The 26217-nt window shown below is 45.2% G+C and overlaps 2 protein-coding genes and 1 pseudogene across 4 annotated transcripts in view; 1 reads left to right on the top strand and 2 right to left on the bottom strand.

Annotated features, from left to right (window-relative positions):
- Window positions 1–3552, bottom strand: part of CFAP251 (cilia and flagella associated protein 251) — a 68795-nt gene extending 65243 nt beyond the window's left edge. Inside the window, exons 1-2 of the mRNA XM_082853545.1 lie at window positions 3429–3552; window positions 287–702 (exon numbers count right to left, since the gene is read on the bottom strand). Of these exons, the coding sequence (XP_082709671.1) occupies window positions 287–682 (396 nt within the window). The 5' untranslated portion in view covers window positions 683–702; window positions 3429–3552. The remainder of the gene's footprint in view (window positions 1–286; window positions 703–3428) is intronic.
- Window positions 3325–25806, bottom strand: PSMD9 (proteasome 26S subunit, non-ATPase 9). 2 transcript variants are annotated; one of them, XM_082853546.1, is made up of 6 exons: window positions 25642–25806; window positions 21758–21860; window positions 17670–17881; window positions 15503–15604; window positions 4038–4126; window positions 3325–3717 (listed from the first exon to the last, which is right to left on the bottom strand). In XM_082853546.1, exons 1-6 carry the CDS (start codon window positions 25777–25779, stop codon window positions 3690–3692), a joined length of 672 nt encoding a protein of 223 aa, XP_082709672.1. In that variant the 5' UTR covers window positions 25780–25806; the 3' UTR covers window positions 3325–3689. The 2 variants fall into 2 exon arrangements, with proteins under 2 accessions (XP_082709672.1, XP_082709673.1); XM_082853547.1 differs by having other exon boundaries at window positions 21758–21857.
- Window positions 11935–12972, top strand: LOC309970236 (large ribosomal subunit protein eL6-like; annotated as a pseudogene). The gene has a single exon. The product of its transcript is annotated as a large ribosomal subunit protein eL6-like (transcript).
- Window positions 25807–26217: the final 411 nt, after the last annotated feature.

Raw genomic sequence — 26217 nt, 5'->3', positions numbered from 1 at the left:
CCTGGTACACACCTCCTCCAGGAAGCTTTCCCTGATCATCCTCCAAGCTGGGTCAAGTGGCCTTTATATAGATACATATCTCCTAGGTACCTCTCAATCACTGCACTTAGTTTTATAATGTTTGCCACCCTACATACCCTAGAGCTCCTTAAGAGAATGGATTATGTCTTACTTGGTTTTATATCCACAGAGCCTGGCAGGTAAGTGGGTAACAAGCATTCAATTAATGATTAGGAATGAATGAATGAACAAACGAATGATTGAATGAATGAAAATTCCTACTTACTGGGAGTGTTCCTGACAAGATTGATTGGGAATCAGTTGGTGTAAGTCTCTCCAAACTGATCATGGACTTGGTGATTTCTTGGGGCTTCACTGTGGTTTCTTCCGGTGCTCCTGCTGCCTCCTCCTTCCCAAATTCTTCCCCCTCTTCTTTCCCCTCCGCTCCCTCTCCCTCCGCTTCCCCCTCCTCCTGAGACCCTCTCCACGCTAATGTGTTATCTTCTTTTAATTCCTGTTGCATATTTTCTAGCCCTTCATCATTTGGATATTTTTCTTCTTCTTCTTCTTCTTCTTCTTCTTCTTCTTCTTCTTCTTCTTCTTCTTCTTCTTCTCCTTCTTCCATTTCTATTTCTCCATATTCTTCTGTTTCTTCCAGTGGGTTTTCCTCTGCATCTGACATTCTTCTCTTTGGAGATGTCTCTAGAGAAATTTTGAGCATAAAAGTCAGCAGGGCCCTCTGTTTTCCATTTTGATTTCCTGGTCCACAAACCCATCAATGAAATGTGCAATACCAGCTCTGTTCCTTTCCATGGGAATAAAAAGAATGCCATACTCCTGGGAAAGCCTGTCTCAAATCTTTAAAAATATTGATCCCGGGCCTCATCTTTCTGAGGATAATTTTAGAGCCCTCTAACTCAGTGTATATATATTCATATTCCCACAGGCAGCAAAATGATAACCCAGGCATTAGCAACAGTTCTAATAATACGAATAGGGGAAGAAGCAGGTACCTTAGCGGTTAAAAGTGTTGGCTTTCCAGTCAGCCTCTCCTGGCATTGAATCCCAGTTCCACCACTCAGGTGCTCTGTGACCTTGGGCAAGTCACTTTACCCCTCGGAGTCTAAATCTGCTCACAGGCAAAATTAAAATGATAACCCTAAATTCTGGGGGTGTTGTGAAGATTAGATGAAATGACATATGTAAAATGCTCCAGTTGCAGCACAGACTGCTTGAGAAATGGTAGCAGTCTAGAAAGTTAAAAAGCCTAACATGTTCTCTCGTTTATTTCTTACAGCAAACTTAAGAGTCTGAAGCTCTGAGAGGTGAAGTGACTTATTCAAGATCATACAGCGAGTAAGAAGCAGACCTCTCAATGTTCAGTTCCGCCATCTGAAAAATTGCTAAGATTTCAAGTCTAGGGCCCTTAGTACAGAGCCTCTTCCGACTGCCAAACTTTGCCAGATTCCTCATGGGGGGTGCGGGGAGCAGGTGTGTGCGTCCGTGGGGGCACAAAGCCCAGGCGTGGCCCCTTCCTCCAGCTCAGGTCTGCCTGGAGCTGCCCCAGGCCGCGCCCAGGTGGGGTGAGCGCCCCCCAAGAGGCACCAGGCCCCTCCTTGCCGGGGCCCCCGCCCCTGACTCACAGAGCGCGCCCACCCTGGTCCTCAAAGGCCGGGGTCTTCCCGCCGCGTGAACCCCTCGTCCACCTCCCGGCCTCCAGCTGCCGCCGCTTTCTCCTCCAAGGGCTCCCTAGTTACGGTCGCCACCCAAGCCCCGTCTCCATGGTAATCGCTGCCGCCTGCAGGCGACGGGCCGTAAAGCACGAAGGCTGGACAGCGGTCACGTGCCCAGAAAGCGGCGGGAGCGGGAGCGGGGAGCTGGTCGAGCTCGCCCCCTGCCGCCGCGACTTGGGAGGTAAAATTGGCTTTCCTCTCACCTCTCTCCTCCCCTCCCACTCTCCCCCATGTTTTCCCTTGGTGCCATCCCATGAGAAGCTGCAGCGGCCAATCCTAGCAACTCTGACTTTCTGAAGACTTGACAAAGTTATGTGAAGAAGTACGAACGGTTTGATAAAATTCTCTTTGTCAAAAGCAAACTAAATTTCCCGGTCTCATTGGTGCAGCACACAGCTGTCCTCCCCACCTCCTCGCCCGGGCACTAGATGTTGTACAGAAAATTTTAGCCAGCTGGGATTAAATGTTTCATAGGTTACGTTATCTTATCACATAACATTTCTGCAAAACCAGTTTGTTAAATCTATTAGGATGATTCCACCTCCAAGTGTCTCTCCACTAGAACCTCACAAAAGACAGCCCACCTGCGTGGCCATCCTGAGGTTTCTGAAGCGGGGGGGGGGGCTTGCAGGAAACCAGCCAAAGGCACTGATGCAGAAGACTCTCTGCTGCTATCATTTTAGGAGGATGTGAATGAGTCTCTCCATCCCCACCCCACCCTCATACGCCAATGCTGGTTGCTGCATTTGCATGCATCTCAAAAAAAAAAAAGGGATTCCTGGATGGGGCAAGCTGTGTTTATTATAGTCTAGGGCTTATAAAAGATTGGAAAACACGTGGAATTAGAAAAACAATTTAAACACTGGTAAACACAGCACGTCTGTGGCTACAAGGGGGGAAATCCACGTGGACATTCGGCTAGAGTACATGGTGTTTGGGGGCAGACACTCAACAGGAAGGCTTTCCAGCCGAGCATGAGCACCCATGGCTGGAAGCACACCCAGTACTGACTCCCATCAGGGCGAGCTGATATCTGCATCTAAGCCAAGCAAATCCAGGCCTGAAGAACCCAAGCATGCCTCAGTAGAATGTGCCAGATGCCCTCTGAAACAGAAAGTGGTCTGCAAGAACTGTGGAAATAAAACACTGTGATACGGTGAAGAGAGACAAAAAGTAAAGCACGGAGGCACTAGGAATCACTGAAACTCACTTTGCCATGTTAAAGAGAGAAAATAAAAGGAAGGAAGGAAGGAGGAATCAGCATTTGCAAGAAGACAGCTCTGCACACACTGCTGGTTCCCATCAGCAATGTCAACACACCTTAGCAGTCTACAAAAGTGCTGATCCGAGGGCAGGCCCAGGAGACTCAATTATCCTGTATCCAGAGCAGCAATGCCGCAGTGCAAACGCAGGTGCAGCCTGAGCGTCTGGAACCCCCATTCACTAAAGGATGACGTCCCAGAGATGTTGCTGGTCAAATCTTGACTTCGGTACAATTGTTAGTTTGTTCTGCCCAACTTTCCTGAGGCTGATCTAACTCCCACCTGAGCTTTGGTTTGAGAAGTTCATAGGAAATTCAGCTGGGGTGATAACATGCTCATATCAACACTGTAAAACTGTTTATTTGGGGGAAAAAAACAAAATTTCTAGAAGCATAAAGTCACATCAGCACCTACCAGAATAACTCCCACCCACCTGCTCACAATCCAGAGGATTCCCATGTAGGGCCGTGGCCTAATTTGCAGAAGATGCTAAACACAAATCTAGTTTTTAACAATGCGTTAATCCCAAGAGATCACACTGGGAGGCCACAGCGTTTCCACCACCTAGAAGTTCAGGCTCCCAGCCTCTTCCAGATCCTTGAGCTTCAGGAAGAGAAGAGAAGAAGGAAATGCCCACTAGACCCAAGTCTGGGGCAAGGCAATATGCTTTCCTGTTTCTGTTCCCCAGGGACAATCATCTTTGCAAAGGAATAATGTTGCAGCTGGAAGGAAAAAAAAGGAACAGTGTAAGTTTGTGGCTCCATTCAGGAAGATCAGAAGTGAGCCGTCCTGAGCTTTTCACCTACATGCTTTCATTCTTTCAAAGCAAACGTCCAGTTAATAAAAGAACCAGAGCGACCAGGGCTCCCTCCACCTCCATACCTGGAATCTCATTCCCGCCACAAGGACTTATCATGAGTTGCTACAGGCAGTCTGGAAATTCCCTTCATTTCCCAACGACCCCACCTCCCGCCCGCAGCTTTGTGTCTAGCAAGCATGCAGTGCACGCTGCAGTGTGAATGAACGGACACGGATACTTTACCCCAGCAGTCCTTTTCCCGCCCAGCGTGTCGGCACGAGTCTAAGCTGGTATTTCTCCCCTCTGCGGATCACTGTCACATTCAGGGGCTTCTGAAAGGAAAATGAGCTCATTTTATGTTCAACCTCCTTAGTACTCAAAGAGATTCAGACTAGAATGCTGAGATACTGTCTTTTTTTTTTTTTTTTTTTGGCCGCGCAGCATGTGGGATCTTAGTTGCCCCACCAGGGATCAAACCCACACCCCCTGCAGTGCAGGCATGGAGTCTCTTAACCACTGGACCTCCAGGGAAGTCCCACCCACCAGACTGGTAGTAAGGATGCTTATTTTAGGCATAATTCCTACAACTGGTGAGAATGTGGAGGATGTGGCACTCTGGGGGCAGGCAGTGGGGCTACAGATTTGGTACCTTCTTCCTGGAAGAACACAACTGCCCCCAGCAACAACAAAGCATCTTTAAAAGGTGCATATAAGATATATTCTGCAAAAGTACAAGATGATATATGAACAAAGCATTTATCCCAGGACTGTTTATAAATTTCAAAAACTGAAAACACCCAAAATATCCCTCAATAAGGTATTGGTCAAATACAGTATAGTGAATAGCAGTTTGTTTAGTAAAAACAAAACAAAACCAGCAAAGTATGAATCCATTTGAATATATGTCCTAAAAGGTCATATGTGTTGTGAATCAAGTATACTTCAATTTAAAAATAATAATTTAAAAATAAATAATAATAATAAAAGCTCTAAAAATTCAATAAATAAATAAATAGACATAGGACTTCCCTGGTGGCGCAGTGGTTAAGAATCCTCCTGCCAATGCAGGGGACATGAGTTTGAGCCCTGGTCCGGAAACATCCCACATGCCGCGGAGCTACTGAGCCCGCGTGCTAAAACTACTGAAGCCCGCACACCTAGAGCCCATGCTCTGCAACAAAAGAAGCCAACGCAATGGGAAGCCCGCGCACCGCAACAAAGAGTAGCCCCCATTCGCCGCAACTAGAGGAAGCCGGCGCGAAGCAACAAAGACCCAATGCAGCCAAAAATAATATTAATTAATTAATTAATCTAAATAAATAAATAGACATATGTGTTGCTTGGTGCATACAAAGTTTTCTGGAAGATAAACTGTTAACAGTGGTTACTTCCAGAAAGAAGCACTAGCAGTTTGGAGTAAGAGAAGAAGACATTTACTTTTTTATCTTTCTGTACCATTATTTCTTCTTTACTATGCGTACGTATTACCTTAACAAAAAAATTAAAGTAGGTACAATATATACCAAAGAAAATTACAAGTTAAAACAAGATTCATCAAATTTTAAAACTTCTGTACATCAAAGGACACTGTCAACATAGTGAGAAAGCAACCCACAGAATGGGAGAAAATATCTGCAAATCATATATCTGATAAGGGATTAATATCCAGAATATATAAAGAATTCAACAGCAACAACAAACAACCCAATTAAAAAATGAGCAAAGAACTTAAACATTTCTCCAAAAAAGATATACAAATGGCCAATAAGCACATGAATAGATGGCCTACATCACTCATCATTAGAGAAATGCATATTAAAACCACAATGAGATATCACCTTATACCCATTAGGATGGCTATTATCAAAAAAAACAAAGGGGGGCTTCCCTGGTGGCACAGTGGTTGAGAGTCCACCTGCTGATGCAGGGGACACGGGTTCGTGCCCCGGTCCGGGAAGATCCCACATGCTGCGGAGCAGCTGGGCCTGTGAGCCATGGCCACTGAGCCTGCGCGTCCGGAGCCTGTACTCCGCAACGGGAGAGGCCACAGCAGTGAGAGGCCCACGTACCGCAAAAAAAAAAAAAAAAAAAAAGAAAAAAAGAAAGTAATAGGAGTCAGTGAGGATGTAGAGAAATCGTAACCCTTATACACCGCTGGTGGGAGTGTAAAATGGTGCAGCCACTATGGAAAACAGCATGACTATTCCTTAAAAAACTGAAAATAGGGCTTCCCTGGTGGCGCAGTGGTTAAGAATCTGCCTGCCAATGCAGGGCACACGAGTTCGAGCCCTGGTCCAGGAAGATCCCACATGCCACAGAGCAACTAAGACCACGCGCCACAATTACTGAGCCTGCGCGCCACAACTACTGAAGCCCGCGAGCCTAGAGCCCGCGCTCCGCAACAGAAGCCACCGCAATGAGAAGGCCGCACGCTGCAATGAAGAGTAGCCCCCGCTCGCTGCAACTAGAGAAAGCCCGCGCACAGCAACAAAGACCCACCACAGCCAAAATAAATAAATAAATAAATCTTTTAAGAGATTGAAGATAGAATAACCATATCAACCTGCAATTAAACATATGGGTATATAACCAAAGAACTGAAAGCAGGGACTTGAACACATAATTTGTATACCCATTTCATAGTAGCATTATTCACCAAAATGGTGAATAGCATTATAGCCAAAAGGTAGAAGCAACCCAAGTGGCCATCAATGGATTACAGGATAAACAAAATGTAGTATATACACACAGCAGAATATTATTCAGCCTTTTTTTTTTAATATAAATTTATTTATTTTTGGTTGCATTGGGTCTTCGTTGCTGCATGCGGGCTTTCTCCAGTTATGGTGAGCGGGGGCTACTCCTTGTTGCAGTGCGCAGGCTTCTCATTGGGTTGGCTTCTCTTGTTGCGAAGCACGGGCTCTAGGTGTGCGGGCTTCAGTAGTTGTAGCACGCGGGCTCAGTAGCTCTGCGGCATGTGGGATCTTCCCGGACCAGGGCTCAAACCCATGTCCCCTGCATTGGCAGGCGGATGCCCAACCACTGCGCCACCAGGGAAGTCCCTATTATTCAGCCTTAAAAAGGAAATTCTGACACATGTAACAACCTGGATGGACCATGAAGACGTTATGCTAAGTGAAACACATGAGTCACAAAAGGACAAATATAGTGTGATTCCACTTAGAGGGCTGTATATAGAGCAGTCACATTCATAGAGACAGAAAGTAGATTAGTGGTTGCCAGAACCTTGGGGAGATGGGAATGACTAGTTAGTGTTTAATGGGTAGAGTTTCAGTTTGGGAAGATGAAAAAGTTCTAGGGACAGTGGTGGAGATGGCTGCCGAACAATGTGAATGTACTTAATGCCACTTAAAAATGGTAAATTCTATGTTATGTACATTTTACTGTAATTTTAAAAAATTAAGGCAGATCTATCAATGGGATCTCTGAATCAGAAAAAATAAAGCATGATGAAAAACAAAAAAAGACACCATTTTCCACCTCGATTGTCACAGGATAAAAGACTGACAATAACACAGTTGGGGAGGGTCAAGAAATAAGCACTCACATACACTACTGGAGAGAACATGAACTAACACAAGCTTCTGGGAGGACACCTTGACGACACCTATCAAATCCGTAAATGTGCATTGCCTTTAACCCAGTAATTCCACTTCTAGAAATCTGACAGAAACCCTCACACAAGATAAGAATATTCACGACACCACTATTTGTGGTGGCCAAATATTGGCAATGGCTTAAATGTCCAGGTTGGGGGTCTGGTTAAACGAACGATGAGAAACCAAGCCAGGGAACATGGTACATTGTGTACCGATACACGTGTACCAACATGGAAATCCCTTCAAAGGGAGAAACATCAAGAACGGTACATAGAGTAGGTCTTCTTTGTGACTTCTTTTTCAAAAAGCAATCACTGTAGACATACACATCCACACCCAGAAAATGTGTGAGAGCTTCACTGATGTGTTTCCAGTTCTGGAAATGATGGCCCTGGGAGAGCTAGAAATCCAGAGGGTTTCTACCTATGGCACGTCCTAGATGTGTTTCTGATTTGCCCACTTGCACCTCCAGCCCATTCGTCAAAGACACCATCATCTCCTGACCTGGCTGCTAAAACTGTCAGCCCTCCAATCAGCTCTCTACCTGGCCTCTGGAGAAATCTTTTCAAGGCACGAAGCTGCTTACAGCTGTTATTCTCCAGCTTGGAAGAAGCTCTCTACTGCTGCTCGGGAACATTGAAGAAGGGCCCTGCCTCCTCCCCTCTCCCCCTCTTCCTTGCTCTGGGTTCCAATCAGCCTTCTCTGATCCTCTCACCTCAGGGCCTTGACCCTGCTGGTGGGCTCCTCTCCCTGCCAGTCTTGATAAACTTCAATACACTTAGAGGCCACGTCTTCAGGAACACTCTCCTTCAACCCCAAACTACATCAGAACCCCACTATTTGCTCTCCTAGCCCCCTTGAACTGTCCCTTCATAGCACTCACTGGAGTGTACAATTACACATCTGTGATTATTTGATTAATGCTCATCTCCCCCACTAAAATGTTCCCACGGACCCTTGGTTGACCTGTTTTGTTCCCTGTTGTAGCACCTGCATCTTGCCCAGGACTCAGAGCAGGGAAGGTACTACAAGGGAGGGAGAAATCCAGGACTTTTATTCTTACTTGAAATACGTTCGCATTGTGTGAGTTTTTTCCACAATAAAAACACATTATTTTTATTATTGAAATATAATTCACATACAATAAATTCACCATTTTAAAGTATATATTCAGAGACTTGTCCAACCATCACCACTAATTTCAGAGCATATTTCCATCACCCAAAAAGAAACCCCATGCCCATTAGCAATCACTCCCCATTCCCTCCTCCCCCAGCCCCTGGCAACCACCAGTCTGCTTTCTGTCTCTGCTTTCTGTGCCTTTGCCTATTCTGGACATTTCGGAATTCTAAAATATGTGGCCCTTTCTGGGACTTCCCTGGTGGCACAGTGGTTAAGAATCCGCCTGCCAATGCAGGGGACACAGGTTCAATCCCTGGTCAGTGAAGATCCCACATGCCGCGGAGCAACTAAGCCCGTGCGCCACAACTACTGAGCCTGCGTTCTAGACCCCGTGAGCCACAACTACTGAGCCCACATGCCACATTACTGAAGCCCACACGTGCTCCACAACGAGAAGCCACCGCAACGAGAAGCCTGTGCACCACAGCGAAGAGTAGCCCCTGCTCGCCACAACTAGAGAAAGCCCGCGTGTAGCAATGAAGACCCAACGCAGCCAAAAATAAATAAATTAAATAAATAAATTTAAATAAATAAATTAATTAAATATGTGGCCCTTTCTGTTCGGCTTCTTTCACTTACCAGAAGTCCTTTGAAGGTTCGTTAATGTTATAGCATATCGGTACACCAATCCTTTTTATGGCTGAATGAAATACACATTATTTTTATAATAAAGAAAAATTATTTTAATTTAAGGGTTTTTTCCTTTGAAAGTATATGCATTCCAGAAACTCACCTTTAGAAAATTATCTAAGGAAACAGAGCTTTGTCTACAAGAGTGTTAATTTTCAGGTTCCCATAAAATTGGAAAGTACCTAAAAGTCTAACAATAGAATGCTGTGGGGTTTTAAAAAACTTTTTTTAATTCATAGAGCAGAGACCATAAAAACCCAGACCCCTGATTCTCAAGCTGGGCTCTGGTTCCAGGAGCACCCCGGGCCCTGAGGGCGTGAGGTCCCCCCACCCCCTCTAGCTTATCCTAGCAGCTCAGCTTTTATCTGTTTGATATTTTGGAATTCCCCAAGAAATTTCACTTGAAGAAAAGGTTCTGTTGTTAGAAAACATTCAAAAAAAAAGAAAACATTCAATGACTACTTTTGTAAAGAAGGCCTTATACAGTGTTATTAACTATAGTCACCACACTGTGCATTCTGGTATACGGTAATACTCTATGCATATCTGACAGCGGCTAGAGAGTAAATCTTCAAAGTCTTCATCACAAGAAAAAAATGTGTAACTATGTATGGTGACAGATGTTAACTAGCCTTACTGTGGCAATCATTTCCCAATATATGCAAATATTGAATTACTATGTTGTACACCTGAAACTAATATCATGTTATTTGTCAGTTATACCTCAGTTTTTTTAAAAAAAAGGATTTGTAGGCCTATAAAGAGCCTAAGAATATATTTAACTGGAAAAGACAAATTAAAAACCAGTGGCTATTATGAGTAATCACCAAAAACTGGAAAACAACCTAAATGCCCCACACTGGGAAATGGATGAAGAGTCTGGGGCTCATTACACAGTGGAGCACTACTCAGCAGTGAAAAGGGATGAACTACAGATGCACGTGACCATGTGGAAGAATGGCAGATTCATGACACTGGGTGAAAGTAGCCAGACTTAAAGGGCTTTACACTCTGCAGTTTCACTTATATGACATTCTGGAAAAGGTAAATCTACAGGGATGAAGCATAGATCAGTGATTTCCGGGCGATGGGGGTGCAGAGAGGGCTTACCTACAAAAGCATGAGATCATTTCGGGCTGTAGAACTGCTCTGTATCTTCATGTGGTGACATTTACATAACTACATACAGTTGACAAAATTCACAGTACTGGACACTGAACAGGGGGAATGTTCTGTGGGTCAATTAGACCTTAATGAAAGCAACCAGTAGCTCTGTGTGCTGATGTATGAAGGACACACAGTTGGAAAGTGGCTGCCTTTGGAGGACAGGAAATGCACCTGGAGGAGAGGGAGGTTTTTCATTCCATGTTCTTTGGTTCTGTTTTTACCATGTGTTTGTATTACCTCTACCAGGAAAAAAAAAAAGACGTATTTACAAAGCAAACCACTAACAATGAGCCCAGACAACTACAAAGTTTAAAAGTATGTGCAGCAAGGTACCCAAGAGACGTGAGTAAACTATGACACACTAGCAAGCTGGGGGTGGGGTGGGGAGGAAGGAGAGAAAAACTGAGACTTTGGGTAAACATAACAGAATGAACCTACATCTGCATCATCTCTAGAAATCTCACTAAAATGATGACGGGACAGTAAAGAGGTAACAAAGGTACCATGCCACAAGGATACTCTTTGAAATTCCTTCCTTCCAAAGCTAAAGCCTAAGTCCCCTCCCTTTGAGTGGTGGCTGGACTTCGTCGCTTCTAACGCATAAAGTGGAAGTGAGAGTGTGAATCTTCAGAGACTGAGTCAGAGCAGGTGCTGCTGACTCCTCTCTGCTCTCACTGGGACCGCCCATTCTTGGGGAGGTCAGCCACCACGCTGTGGGGCATTCAAGCAGCACTGTGGAGAGGCCCTTGTGATGAGGAACTGAAGCCTCCTGCCAACAGCCATGTGAGTGAGGGATCTTGGAAACAGATTCTCTAACCTCAGTCAAGCCCTCAGATGACTATGGCCTCCGCTTATATCCTGACCACAACCTCATGAGAGACCCTGAGCCCAAACCACCCAGCTACATGGCTCCTGGACGCTGCCTGACCGCCCAAACTGTATGAGATAATAAATGCTTGATGCTTCGAGCTGTTAAAGCTCTGGGGTGATTTCTCACTCACCAATAGACAAATAATACACCCTTTATAGCCAGGGGTTAAAGGGAAGCAGAGCAGGAACAAATGGATTTGTTCCGGGGAACCCAGAAAGGCTCCAAACAAACAGATCAAAGAAACAGAATAAAGAATTGCACACATAAGAATTATAGAACAGAGGTGGCAATATAAATGAGTGGGTAAAGTACTAACTTTTCAATAAATGGTGTTGGGACAACTACTGTCCATTTGGGGAAAAAAATTAAGTTTGGTGCCCTGCCTCACACCATTCAGAAAAACTAATTTCAGATAGGCTATAAACCCAAGAGAAATGAAAACATATGACCACATACAAACTTACACAGAATGTTCACAGAAGCATGACCCTATAACAATAGCGAAAAAGTGGCAACAACCTAAATATTCATCAACTGATGAATGGATAAATAAAATATGGTCTATCCATACAACGGGATATTATTCGGTCATAAAAAAGAATGAAGTCCTGGGATCCCCTGGTGGCGCAGCGATTAAGAATCCGCCTGCCCTTTTTTCCCATCTTGCAAGATGGTGGGTGAAAAGGCTGAGAAGCCAGATACTAAGGAGAAAAAACCTGAAGCCAAGAAGGCTGATGCTGGTGGCAAGGTTAAAAAGGTGAAGCAGGTGAAGCAGGGGAAGCCCCACTGCAGCCGAAACCCTGTCCTGGTCAGAGGAATTGGCAGATATTCCCTATCGGCTATGTATTCCAGAAAGGCCTATGTACAAGAGGAAGTATTCAGTAGCTAAATCCAAGGTTGAAAAGAAAAAGAAGGTGAAGCTTCTTGCTACTGTCACAAAACCAGTTGGTGGTGACAAGAATGGTGGTACCCGAGTGGTTAAACTTTGCAAAATGCCTGGGTATTATCCTACTGAAGATGTGCCTCGAAAGCTGTTGAGTCACGGCAAGAAACCCTTCAGTAAGCATGTGAGAAAAGCGCGCGCTAGCATCACTCCTGGAACCATTCTGGTTATCCTCACTGGGCGCCACAAAGGTAAGAGGGTCATTTTCCTGAAGCAGCTGAGCAGTGGCTTGCTACTTGTGACTGGGCCTCTGTCCCTCAATCGAGTTCCTCTGTGGAGAATACACCAGAAATTTGTCATTGCCACTTCCACCAAAATTGATATCAGTGGTGTGAATATCCCAGAACATCTCACTGATGCTTACTTCAAGAAGAAGAAACTGCATAAGCCCAGGCACCAGAAAGGTGAGATCTTCGACACAGAGAGAGAGAAATACGAGATTACAGAGCAGCGGAAGGTTGATCAGAAAGCTGTGGACTCACAAATTCTGCAAAGAATCAAAGCTGTTCCTCAACTCCAGGGCTACCTCCCTCCGCTCTGTGTTCGCTCTTACAAACAGAATTTATCCTCACAAAGTAGTGTTCTAAACTTCTTACGAAGAACCTAATTAAATAATTTGGTCCATTAAAAAAAAAAAAAACAAGAATCCGCCTTCCAATGCAGGGGACACGGGATGGAGCCCTGGTCCAGGAAGATCGCACATGCCGCAGAGCAACTAAGCCTGTGCGCCCCAACTACTGAGCCTGCGTTCTAGAGCCCGCGAGCCACAACTACTGAGCCCGCATGCCGCAACTACTTTAGCCTTCATGCCTAGAGCCCATGGTCTGCAACAAGAGAAGCCACCGCAATGAGAAGCCTGCACACCGCAACGAAGAGCAGCCCTCGCTCGCCGCAACTAGAGAAAGCCTGCGCGCAGCAAGGAAGACACAACGCACCCAAAAATAAATACATAAATAAATTTATTTTTTAAAAAAAGGAATGAGTTCCTGACACATGCTACAACATGGATGAACCCTGAAAACACTATGCTAAGTGAAAGTAGTCATAAAATATCACATATTGTATGATCCCATTTATATGAAATGTCCAGAATAAGCAAGTCCATAGAGGCAGAAAGTAGTTTAGTGGTTGCCAGGGGCTGGTATATATGGGGGGAATAGGGAGTGACTGCTAACAGGTACAAGGCTTTTTGAGGTGATGAAAATGTTCTAAAATTGATTGTGGTGATGGGTGCACAACTCTATGAATAGACTAAAAACGACTGGATTATGCACTTTAAATGGATGACCTATAAGGTATGTGAATTGTACGTCAATTAAACTGTTATAAAAAACAATAATAGGGAATTCCCTGGCAGTCCAGTTGTTAGGACTCCAAGCTTCCACTGTAGGGGGCCCAGGTTTGATCCCTGGTCAGGGAACTAAGATCCTGCAAGCTGCATGGTGTGGCCAAAAAAATAATAATAAATAAATAATAATAATAATAAAAGATACATTCCAGACAGATTAAAGAAAAGCTAAAGACAAAAGTACTAGAAGAATTTCTTTAAGAAGACACAAAATGCCAAAGCCGTAAAGCAGAAAACTGATGAATTTGACAAAATCAAAATTCTAAACTTCCACATAAGTACAGACTTGATGAAGGTGTCAGTCAGTGCAGAAATGAGGGCCTGACCTCTAGCAGGGCGCCAACACTGGCCAACTGTTTCTTGGCCCGATGCCTGCCTTCTGATGAGTTACACATGGATGAGCAGTGTGGCCAAGTGGGGGCGGTGTGGGTGCAAGACAAACCAAGAATTGTCGGTTGAACTGAAGATTTCATTTGGGAACCAAAAACTTTAGTAATTTCTCTGTACTTTGAGCCCCATATTTCTCCTGAAAAGTATGGATCTTTGCCAAAAAAAGGTTTGGTTGGGGTTACATTACTGAGAAACAAGATGAGATGGTTACGTGGAAGTGTTTTTCAATGGCATATTCTGCCAGAAACTAGAAGGCTGCAGCCTATTTTGAATTTCAACTTTTATTATATCTTTAAGGAATGAAATTATCAAAAGGCACACAAATCAAGTTCTAATATACTACTGTTTGAACAGTACTACACTATTATTATACACTGTACTGTATTTCTTTATTTTAATCCTCAGGGATGGTTTTGGCAGCGAAGAGCCCTATATTATTAAATTTAACAAAATGGATATCTAAGTGAATTAAAAAAAGAAACTTTCAAGTAATCAAAGTTACCATAAAGAAAGTTAAAAGAAAAGGAGCTAATCAGGAGAGACATGTGCAATGTATAAACAGGCAAAGATTTAATATATAGAATATAGAAAGAGTTCCTACAAATCAATTTTTAAAAAGGACAAATAACCCAATAGAAAATAAGTGGGGAAAAAAGACTAACAGACAATTCACAGAAATGGTACTCAATCTCACTTGTAGTCGGGAAAATACAAATTAAAACAAGATGGCATTTTAGCAAAGTTATTAAAAGATCAGGAATGGAGTACTGCTGATGATATGATACACAGTTGACCCTTGAACAACATGGGTTTGAACTGCTTAGGTTCGCTTACATGTGAATTTTTTTCAATAAATACAGTACTGCACAATCCGTGGATACAGAGGGCCAACCACGGGACTTGAGCATCTACAGACTCTGGTATCTGCACTGGTCCTGAAACCAATCCCCCGTGGATACTGAGGGACGACTGGACTCACATACTGTTGGTCAGGGTACAAATTCATAAAACTTTTTCAAATTACCTATTAAAATCTTAAGTGTGCAGTTGCTGAGAGCTTGTAATTCTACTTCCAGGTGTGCACAGTTGTGAACAAGTATGCACGACTATTCACACTGGCATAAAACTGGAAATGAACAAGACGTCCACTGATAAGGCAGCGGGTGGACAAACTTCTATCCATTCATACCATGGAGTGCTATGCAGCAGTGAAAAAGAGCGAGGTGTGTGCCCAAATGAAAAGATGTCTAAGAAACCTTGTTAAATGAAAACGGGGATAGGAAGCAGGAGAGGGGTATTTTAGACAGGGTGGCTGGAAAGGCCTCACTGAGAAGGTGGCATTTGTACAAGAGGAGGGAGGGAAGGAAGGAAGGTGAGGGGGTAAGGGAAGAAGATTAGCATTCTAGGCAGAGGGAACAGCAAATGCGAAAGCCCCGAGCGGGGACTGTGCCTGAGAAACGGCACTCTGAGGGCAGCTGTCAAAGGCCCCGGCCACGTTTCCTGGCCCCGGCAATTCCAGGGTTACTGGTCAGATGCCATGTAATACCTCCAACTCACCCCCTCACTGTGCTGGACCACAGTGCCAATGTTCTGCAGCGACTGGAAGTTTTGGGTGTTCACAGAGCCAAACTCCACTATCTTGTCATCCACTTGCAGACCCTAAAGAGAGAAGGGAAAACAGAAAATCAGTCTAGAGGTTAAATGTTCTTCTGGTGTTCTTTACCCTCCCATACTCTCCCAATTTAATAAGCGTGTTTTCTACAGGGGAGAACGGCAGGCACGATGCAAAGAGGCTGGGATTTAGATACCTCGGGCAGGGAGGGACAGTGGATAACTGGGCCACCTCCTCCGGGGGTTCCTCCAGGGGCAGATCTAATAAAAGGTGGCCAGGTCTGCCCAGTGTCTGAGAAAAGCTGGCAGTTGTATAGACCTGGAGGAAAATGGGGAAAAGCTCTCTGGGGTCCTGACCCAGGTTTGGGGGCAAGTAGAGGCAGGCCCATCTGGCCTATTTTGTTCAGGGGTCAGAATTTAGACGCATTGGCCCTAAAAGCCCCCAGGCAAGCAGCCACGGGCACAACACTGACCCAGGACTAGAGTGATCCTGTCACTCTAAGAGCACAGATCACAATTCACCCATCCCTTCAACAAATACTCGTCGCAGGCTGACGACAGCTCTGTGCCAGATGCTGTGCACACAGTGGTGAATAAAACAGAGCTTGTGTGTAACCTGCAGTCTTGTGATCACTAAAGACGACTGGCAGGACCCAGGTCCACCTTCTAGAAACTGTGTGTCCTGGCACAAGGTACTTCAGGTCTTTGAGGCTTTTCCTCATGGGTGAAATGGGGTAGATTAGTACCTACCCCAGAGAACGGCTGTGGGATTAAATATTACATGCAGGTCCACATACACCAAGGGGGGAAAGTGGTGGGGGATGGTGCGATGAATTGGGAGATTGGGATTGACATGTATCCACTAATAAGTATAAAATGGATAACTAAGAAGAACCTGCTGTATAAATAATAAATAAACAAAATAAAATTCAAAAAAAGACTAGACTAAGGCTGAACAACAACAAAATGCAGGTACACATAAAAATTTGTACATCATGTTCACGGTAGCATTATTCATAATGGCCAAAAAATGGAAACTGAGGAATGGATAAACAAAGCGTGGTCTATCCAGACAGCACATTAAACTCAGCAGTAAAAAGGAATGAACATGAGGGAGGGATAAACTGGGACATTGGGACTGACATATACACACTACTATATATAAAATAGATAACTAATAATAAACTTCTATATAGCACAGGGAACTGTACTCAATACTCCGTAATGGCCTACATGGGAAAAGAATCTTAAAAAAAAGAAAAAAAGAGTGGATACAAGTACATGTGTATATGTATAACTGATTCACTTTGCTGTACACCTGAAACTAACACAACATTGTAAATCAACTATACTCCAATAAAAAAAAATTTTTAAATAAAAAGTAAAAATTTTAAAAAAAATTAAAGAAGGAATGAAGTTGAGATACATGCTCCAACATGGCTGGACCTTGAGAACATGATACTAAAAGGAAGAAGCCAGTCATAGAGGACCACATATTATATGATTCCATTTACACATATATGACATGTCCAAAATAAGCAAGTTCAGAGAGACAGAAAGCAGACCGGTGGTTGCCAGGGGCTGAGGGGATGGGGTGGTTGAGGCGTAATGGCAAATTGACACTGGGCTTCTTTTTGGGATAATGAAAATATTCTAAAATTGACTGTTAATACACTAAAAGCTACTGAATCATATATGTACCTTAAAAGGGTTAAAGTTATGGTATGTGAATTATATCCCAATAAAGCTGTTAAAACTTCTCTAAAGACACCAGGGAAGCTATAACTCACTTGGCAGGATATGTGGTGCTAAGCAAGGGCTCAGCAAGTGGCAGCTACTGTTGTCATTCTCGTGTCCATTACTCAACGCCCAGCTAAAATCGGCCCTGAGAAGAGAGCCTCTTTCCCTCTCCGGGGTCACCCTGTGTCCCAGGGTCTCTCTGCAGCTAGTTGAGTGGGCAGCAGGGGCTGACTCCTGCTGGGCTGCAGCGGGCCTTCATCGGCGTCTGCTGCACTGGTGACAGCGTGGGTCTGCCTGTCCATAGCCTCCCACCCCCACCCCCGCCCCAAGGCACCCTTGGGGTGTGGATTTACGGGGCCAGGCCCTGGCTTACTGCGATGCTGGCAGGGGAGCCGGGGCTGATGCTGTTCACTACGGCGAAGGCCTGAGCAGGGCTGAGGTCCTGGCTCTGGCCCAGGCCATGGCTCATGGCCTCCCTGTGGGCCTCGGCCAGGTCCCGGGCCTGCTTCTCCTTGTCGCGAGCGTGCAGCTGGTGCAGGGCCTCCTCCACCTGCTTCATCACCGCCTTGTGATCGTTCTGCAAGCCTGGAGGAGAGCACCGTGTCAGGGGCCGAGAAGACAGCTGAGGACACAAGACCCACACGTTCATTCACTGACTATTCAATGAGCACTTATTATATGCCAGACGTTGTGCTAGAAGCTGAGGACCTATCTGTGAACACGACAGAGGAGCTGCCCTCATGAAGCTTACAGTCCTGCAAGGAAAGCAGCTGTGGGACAAGTGATTGCAATGACACCTGATGACTTCAATGACTAGGAGATCAGGGAAGGCTCCCCAAAGGCAGCACCGTTTCAGCTGAGACCTGAAAGGTGAGCAGAAGGAGGGAACTGACCAGGTGAATCCATGGCCACAAACTCAAACGCTCACAAGGGGCAAACACGAGTAAAGCAGGCTGGGCTAAGAAGGCTTTCGCTTTTCTCGTAATGCCTCTAGAAGAAAAAATGATGCCAAGTCTACCAACACGTGACTGGTGATATTCAGTCTGGGAGAGGCAACAGGGAGCAAAGCTGGAAATTAGGAGTTTGGGGATGAAACCTTCGGATTTTTTTCAGTACTGACGGTCAACTTAGGATGTTGGGAAGGACTGTGTGGGCCAAGCAAGTCATCTCTGCAGGCCGGGCTACCAGAGTGGCTGGGAGCTGGGTTAACTTTTTTTTAACCTAAAGACAACTTCCTCTACGGCTCTGGATTCGGCACCTCATTCAAGCCAGTTCCCTAGGACATCCCTGGTGGTCCAGTGGTTAAGACTTCACCTTCCAACGCAGGGGGTGCAGGTCTGATCCCTGCTCAGGGAGTTAAGATCCCACATGCCTCATGGCCAAAAAACCAAAACATAAAACAAGCAATATTGTAACAAATTAAATAAAGACTTTTAAAAAATGGTCCACATCAAAAAAAAAAAAAAAAACTTAAAAGAAAAAAAAGCCAGTTCCCTGTGAAGAGTTCCAGAGGCCTGAACAAACCAGCACTGCCTGCCAATCCACGTCTAGCATCCATAGGCCACAGACTTTCAGACTTTCCAGGCACCTTGGACTGTGGGCACGCAAGGCTACCTGACCTTGTTCCTCTGCTCCTGTCACTTTGGAGAACAGGTAAGGCCCTCAGGCATTACGAGCCTCTAGCACTCAACCCACTGGTGCAGACACGAGAAAGAGCCCAGACTTGAATAAATGAAGACATAAACCTGGGCAGGAAGACTTAAAATGGTGTCAGTGTATAATACACGGTCACTCTGACTAGAAAAGGTCCCCCAGGTGATAAGCTCCACGAGGACCCCAGAGTCTTCAGAGAGGCCTGGCACATAGTAAGTCTCAAGCTACTGCTGCTGGGTAAAGGAATGAATGACTTCATACACCATATACTGCAATTCTAATCAGAATTCAAAAAAAATTTTTTCCTTGAACAAAATGTTTCCAAAGTACATTTCAAAAAACAAACTTGCAATTATAACAAATGCAACATATTAAGGGAAGATGCTAGTAATGGGGAAAACTAGGTACAGAGTATACGGGACCTCTCTGTGTTATTTTCCCAATTTTTCTGTAAATCTAAAACTGTTCTAAAAAATAAAGTTTATTTTTTAGGGCTTCCCTGGTGGAACAGTGTTTAAAGAATCCACCTGCCAATGCAGGGGACAGGGATTCGAGCCCTGGTCCGGGAAGATCCCACATGCTGTGGAGCAACTAAGCCTGTGTGCCACAACTACTGAGCCTGAGCTCTGGAGCCCGAGAGCCACAACTACTGAAGCCCGCACGCCTAGAGCCCAAGCTCCGCAACAAGAGAAGCCACCACAATGAGAAGCCCACGCACCACAACGAAGAGTAGGCCCTGCTCACCACAACTGGAGAAAGCCACACGCAGCAACAAAGACCCAATGCAGCCAAAAATAAATAATAATTTTTTTTAAAAAAAGTATTTTTTAAATAAAATAAACTTGTGAGAATAGTTTTTCAAAAGAAGACCAATAAGGAATCGCTCAAACAGACTCTTACGTATATTAAAGTCATTAAGATGGCATGATGTTAGCACCCAAAAAGAGAGATCAACGGAACAGAGCAAAAAGCAGAAAGAGACATAAGCACGTCTAAAGATTTAATACACAATATTGCTAGTGTTTCAAATTAACGGAGAAAGAACACACTAAATGGTGTTGTAACATCAGGCCAACCATTTGGAAAAAACTAAGTCGGTGCCCGCCCTCACACTGTGGGCTAGGGCTTCTCAAATTTCTCCCAGAATCCTCCTAACTGGGGAGCAAGTGGACTGCTTCCCTGGGGCGTCCAAGGGTTTAGCCAAAAGCCCCAAATTTCCCTCCAGTCTGACTGTCTTAACACGGTTTTTCCCTACTCTGTATCTTCCTATTTGTTTTAATATTAAAATGGCATGCTTCTTTTCCCAACATCTTCAAGGAAAAGTGACGCTCTAAGAAGTCCTACGATCATAGTGTGACTTTGAGGAAATTTTGGCATCTTCAGCTGTGTCTCACCCCAGGGCTACCTGTACTCTCACTGAGAAACCTGGCCTTAGACCAAAGCATGCTGTATATAGAGTCAAGATTCACAGGTAAAACAGAAGTCATTAAGGAAGAAAGGTGGATGATAAATTCCCTTCTAATATGACTTTGTGGTAGAGACTGCTGGTTGCCTACCTGTGGCAGCGTGAAAAGTGGCCCCAAAGAGGTTCCCATCCAAATCCCCAGAACCTGTGAATTTGCTACTTTACATGGCATAGGGGGCTTTGCAGGTGTGATTAAGTTAAGGGCCCTGAGATGGGGAGATTATCCAGGTGGTGGGCCCAACGTAATCACAACTGTCTTTATAAGTTAAAGAGGGAGGCAGGAGAGGGAGAGAAAGAGATGTGATGCCAAACCCAGAAGCTGGAGAGATGTAACTGCTGGCTTTGAAGATGGAAGGGGCTGCAGGTCAAGGAGTGTGGGCAGCTTCTAGAAGCTGGAAAAGACAAGGAAATGGATTCTCCCTAGAGCCTCCAGAAGGAACACAGCCCTGCTTGACACCTTGATTTTAGTCCAGTGAGACCCACTTGGATGTCTCATTTCCAGAACTATAATAAATTCGTGACGTTTTAAACCACTAAGTCTGTGATGATTTGTTACAGCAGAAACAGAAGACTAATAAACTACCCAATCTCTACTCTCTCTGTTCCTTGACAATAAATACATACGTATATACATACATACAATACATATACACACACATAAATAAGAGAGTTTATTTAGGATAGCAACATGCCCATTGTGGGGTACATTTCTTGCAGGCAGAGGAGCCTATGAGAGGAAAGCAGAAATTGATGCAGGGGGTGGGAGTGGGACTTGCAGGACAGATCCTTTACAGGAGGGGTGCCAGCTGGCATAGGAGCTTGTGCCCTTCCTACCTTCTTCCTTCCCTTTCTTCCTGCCTGGAACATGGACATGGTGACCCTGAAGATGGATGAATTGCCTAAGGATGGCAGAGCCTGAGTTTCTGATGACCAGCCCTGCGCTGCCTACCTCCAAATGTTTTTACTGAGGAACTGAGCTATTTTCTGTTTGAGTGACCATAGTTAGGTCACTATCATTAATAGCTAAACGTATTTCCTAAGACGTAATTGATTTGATTGGGATTGTAAGCAATATCTGACTTGGGTTTCTGTTGTTATTGCAATAAAAGTTTCCGCAATGAAACAAAGGCCCTAAAAACAAAATGAAAAATGAAACCATAAAGACAGACCCCTAGAGTCTAACCCGCCCCCTTAGTTCTCAGTCCCTCGATGGGGACAGTGAGATGATCCCATCAAGGCAGAAGCCAAGGAAGCAGATAATATGGAACACTGGCGATTCCTCTGTGTGCCGTAAACATCCCCTGCTGCAAGGTGGGGGAACATCCCCAGAGAGGGTCACTCACAGACGATGTTGTGCCTTGCGGTTCGGACCTGGTACAGGTCCACGTCTGCCCGGGGGTAGCCCTCGCAGTCCACCAGTGGCTCGTTCATCCCGATGCCTTTCTGCTGGAGGGAAGAAATGAGGTCAAAAAGATTTCACAGGTATGAAGTCCTCGGGCCTCTTTCCCCAGACTCTCGTCCTCTGCAGTCATAATAAAGGTGACAGTAACGAGAGAGGCCATATATTGATCACTTGGCACAGACCAGGTCCTTTCCCACATCCTCTCATGACTGCTCTCTGTGGTGGGCACCATTTTTTAACTGACTTTTAATAACACCAGTAATGCACGAATCCATTCTCCTTTTTTGAAGTTAGAGCAGTGCAGATAAAACTAAAGACTCCTTTGAGCATCACCCCCAAGGCCAGCCTCTTCCTCCACTCCTCCAAACCCTCCTTCCTATGGGCAGCTGACACCTGGCTGGTGGCCTTGGAAGCTGGAGGGGAGTAAAAACCTCAAAGAGCACCCAGCTGAGGCAGGACTTTGGTTCTTCTGAAAATAAAAAGAAATGTAAAGGGGCCTTCAAACAGGCTTTTCATCCCTGGAAGGAACACTGAACTGGAACCCCAGTTGCCATCTGGGGAGAGGAACGGGGAGAATAGGGGACAGCAGAGGGAGAGAGACTTTCTATTATGTATCCTTTTGTAGATTCTGAATTTTGACCACGGCAATGTATTCCCTATGGAAAACAATACATTTGTTTTAACGTTTGTTTGTTGTTTCGGCTGTGCCGCGCAGCTTGTGGAATCTTAGTTCCCTGATCAGAGATTGAACCTGGGCCTTTGGCAGTGAAAGCGCAGAGTCCTAACCACTGGACCGCCAGGGAATTCCCTCGTTTTAATGTTTTAAAGTCTTTTCCTACATAAGTCAGAGCATGGTGCACAAAAGCAATGAAACATGTTATATGACATGTTTCAGGGATTTTCAGTCAGACTTTGATTTCAAGTTCAATTCTGCCACATACAATCTGGGTGACCTTGGTTAAGAGGTTCACCTCTCTGGGCCTCAGCTTCTTCAATTATAAAATGGGAATAACGGCACTTACCTCCCTTCCCACCTGCTCTGAGAATTAACGAGCTGACCTACGTAGGGTGCTTAGCACAGTGCCAGGCACATTCACAGAGTGGTGAACAGCGGCCCCCAAAAGATATGTCCAAGTCCTAAACCCCAGAACCTGTGAATGTGACCTTATTTGGAAAAAGGATCTTTGCAGATATAATTAAGTGAAGGATCAGCAAGAAGAGATCATCCTAGATTTAAGGTTGCCCCTACATCCAATGACGGGTATCCTGATAAAAGAAAGGAGGGGGAGATTTGGGACACAGAGACGCAGAGAGAAGGCCATGTGAAGACATAGGCAGGGACTGCAGTGATGCAGCTACAAGCCAAGGATGGCCAGAGCCACCAGAATCTAGGAGAGAGGCATGGAACGGATCCTCCCTCAGAGCGCCCAGAAAAAATCAAACCTGCCAACACCTTGATGTCACACTTCTGGACTCCACAACTGTGAGAGAATAAATTTCTGTTGTTTTAAGCCACCAAGCTGTGGTAATTCGTTATGATGGCCCTAGGAAATTAATATACATAGAAAGTAATAGGTGATGGCTGTAATTATCAGCACGGAGACCAGCTGCCTAGTGTACACACGTGCTAGCGGGAGGGATTCCATTCGTGTCTGTCCCTTTCTCTCTGAAAGCCTCTGGGTTACACCTACTGTTTCCTGTTCGCGGGGAAGGGGGTCTCGTATACTCTCTTAGCGCAGGACTCTCTATAGATACAGCATAAATGTGCCAGGGGCTAAATATCTGTATCTGCCTCATGCCTGCCCATGACGACTAAGAGTTGACTGGCCTCTCCAAGTCAATACCACATCAGACAGTGCTTTCCGAAGTTGGGACTCACACCACTGGCAACTCACACACGGGGCATTAAATAACCCATTCCCTTTCTAATTATCTTCAACCCTTCAATAATCAGGGAGAAAGTCTCCATTTGGTGCTGGTCTTTATATCACCTCCAGATCACTTGTTATCTCTGGCCCTCTCCATTTTGTTTTTAACAGCTTTATCAAGATATAATTCACACACCATACAACCCACTCATTTAAAATGTACAATTCAATGGTTTTTAGAATATTCAGAGTTATGAAACCATCACCACAATCAATTTTAGAACATTTCCATCACCATCCAAAAAGAAACCCAAGACCCACTAGCAGTCACTCCCATTCCCCCCTCCCCTCAGCCCCTGGCAACTACTAATCTATCTTCTGTCTATGGATTTACCTATTCTGGATATTTTATATAAATGGAATTATAAAATGTGTGGTTTTTTGTGATGCACTTCTTTCACTTAGCATAACGTTTTCAAGATTCACGCACTTTTGTAGCCATGTGCCAGCACTTCATTCCTTTTTATTGGCTAATATCCCGTTGTATGGATAGACCACATTTCAGCTATCCATTTATCAGGTGACAGAGATTTGGATGGATCACCTTGATATACACTTTTATATTTAAGGAAAGAGAGTCTCATTTTTTCATATGCTATGAAGTTATAAGATTTCCTTTAAAAATAAAACTATCTAAGTAAAAAAAGTGAGGCAACTTAAAGAAAAATATCAAGGGAGTAATAGTACAGGACGTATACAGATAGAGCATATCCTGCCTGCAGTAGCAAAGTAACTAAGGTGTGAGAAGTTGCTGGCACAACACTTGAAAGCACAGATTCTGGGTTCAACAGGCATAAGATCTGAATCCCACTTTGTGACTCTGAACAAGTGACTTCCCCTTTCTGAACCTCAGGGTAACAAACCAACTTCACAGAGTAGTTGAGAGGATTCCACGATATAACACATACATAAACCGGCCCTCTTCAGGCTCATAGTCAGCGCCCAGTAAAATGGTACCCTGACCTCCATATGATACTTCATCTTACTCCCATCACCTAAAATGCATTCCATCCGTCCTACATAGAATGTAATTCATTTACTCTTCCCCGGCAAACTGATCTGTGGTTTTATACTAGGTGGCTTAAGAAAAACTGTATCCGTTTTGGAGCCAGTGGGGTGTGGCTAGCTAAGAACTAGCCCCACCACTGCCACTTCCAACCTACCTGACCCTAGGCAAGGATTTTCCCCACTCTGGGCCTCAGTTTCCTCCTTATACAATAAGGATAACGAGCCTTTCCTGTCATTCAAAGCTGGGTTCTTAGACCAGTGCCATCAGCATCGCTGGGAATTTGCTAGAAATGCAGTAGCTGCTCCCACACATCTGTCCGCCAACAGAATCTGAATTTTAACAAGCTCTCCAGGTGATTCGAATACACACTAAAGCTTAAGAAGCTCTGAGGTAAAGTGGTTAGTAAAGCACAGGACATCTGGTAACCGTTCAACAAGGACTGATGATAGAGGTGATTATCACCCTGCCTCTGCAAACTTATTGGCCCTGTGACTTGAGGCAGGTTTAAGTAATGCCTCTGTTGCCTCATCCCTAAAATGGGGGAAATGACAGAACTCACCTCAAAATGATGTTGGGAGGATTAAACGAGTTAACCAATGTCAAGCGCTTAACAACTGCGCCCAGCACCCAACAAGAATTCCACAAATACCTGCTAGAACATCAATTCTAACTGTTCCTAGTTATTCACGTTATTTGCCTCACTGTCCGCTGCCCACAGGGGCCACAATTGCTGCGCCTTGGGCCTCCCAGGGAGGGAGAGATCCACAGCTGAGAGCTCAAGCGGAGGCCGCCCTGGTCTCTCAGTCCCCGCCCCGGGTCTGGGGGCCGGGTTGGGAAGGCCTCCGGGCGCCTCCCACGCCCGCCCGGGAGCCCCGTGCCCACACTCACGCTCTCCAGCACGTCATAATTGGCTTTGATTTGCGCCTCGATCTCCTCCTTGCGCCGTATCAGTTCCTGTATGTCGCTGGCAGTCACCCCGCTGGCCTCCGGGGAGCCTCCGCTCTTTCTCGTTTCCTTCTCCGACATCGTGAACCTCGGCCCGGGAGCCCTGACTGCGGGGTTCCCGACCGCGGACGCCCGAGGAGACTGTGCGTACGGCTCCGCCCGCGGGCCAAAACACCGCGGCCTTTCGCGGGCGCCTGGAAAAGCGAGGGGCGTGGTTTGTCGGCGAGGCGTGGTCACCGGAAGCCCCACAATGCGGGAACACGCGGTCCTGTGGTGACTCGTGGAGGGGAGGTATAAAGACGGAAGGATTCCCTGTCCCACCCAAGCGCTGGCCGCGACCAGGACATGATGAACTCTTCCTAGTTAATTCATTTTCTTTCCTCATTCATTCAGCTACGTATTGAGCGCCTACTGCATGTATGTACCTGAGCACTGTGCATGGTGCTCCATTTCAGCTCTGCATCTACACAGCGCTTGAGGGTTTACAAAATAGATTCCTCATGCCCTGTTTCACAAAGC

Source organism: Leucopleurus acutus (genome assembly GCF_964270905.1).
Source record: "Leucopleurus acutus genome assembly, chromosome: 13".
Classification (NCBI taxonomy): Eukaryota; Metazoa; Chordata; class Mammalia; order Artiodactyla; family Delphinidae; genus Leucopleurus; species Leucopleurus acutus.
Note: the sequence above shows the minus strand (reverse complement) of the source record. Positions and strands in the feature narration are given on the sequence as shown.

Bases quoted from the DNA above. Each gene is read 5' to 3' on its own strand.
- PSMD9 (XM_082853546.1), bottom strand. From the start codon at position 25,779: ATGTCGGAGAAGGAAACGAGAAAGAGCGGAGGCTCCCCGGAGGCCAGC. The intron at 17,882-21,757 runs GTGAGTGACCCT...GCTCTCCTCCAG, and splicing joins CGCAAGGCACAACATCGTCT to GCTTGCAGAACGATCACAAG. The intron at 15,605-17,669 runs GTAAGCCAGGGC...TTCTCTCTTTAG, and splicing joins GCTCCCCTGCCAGCATCGCA to GGTCTGCAAGTGGATGACAA.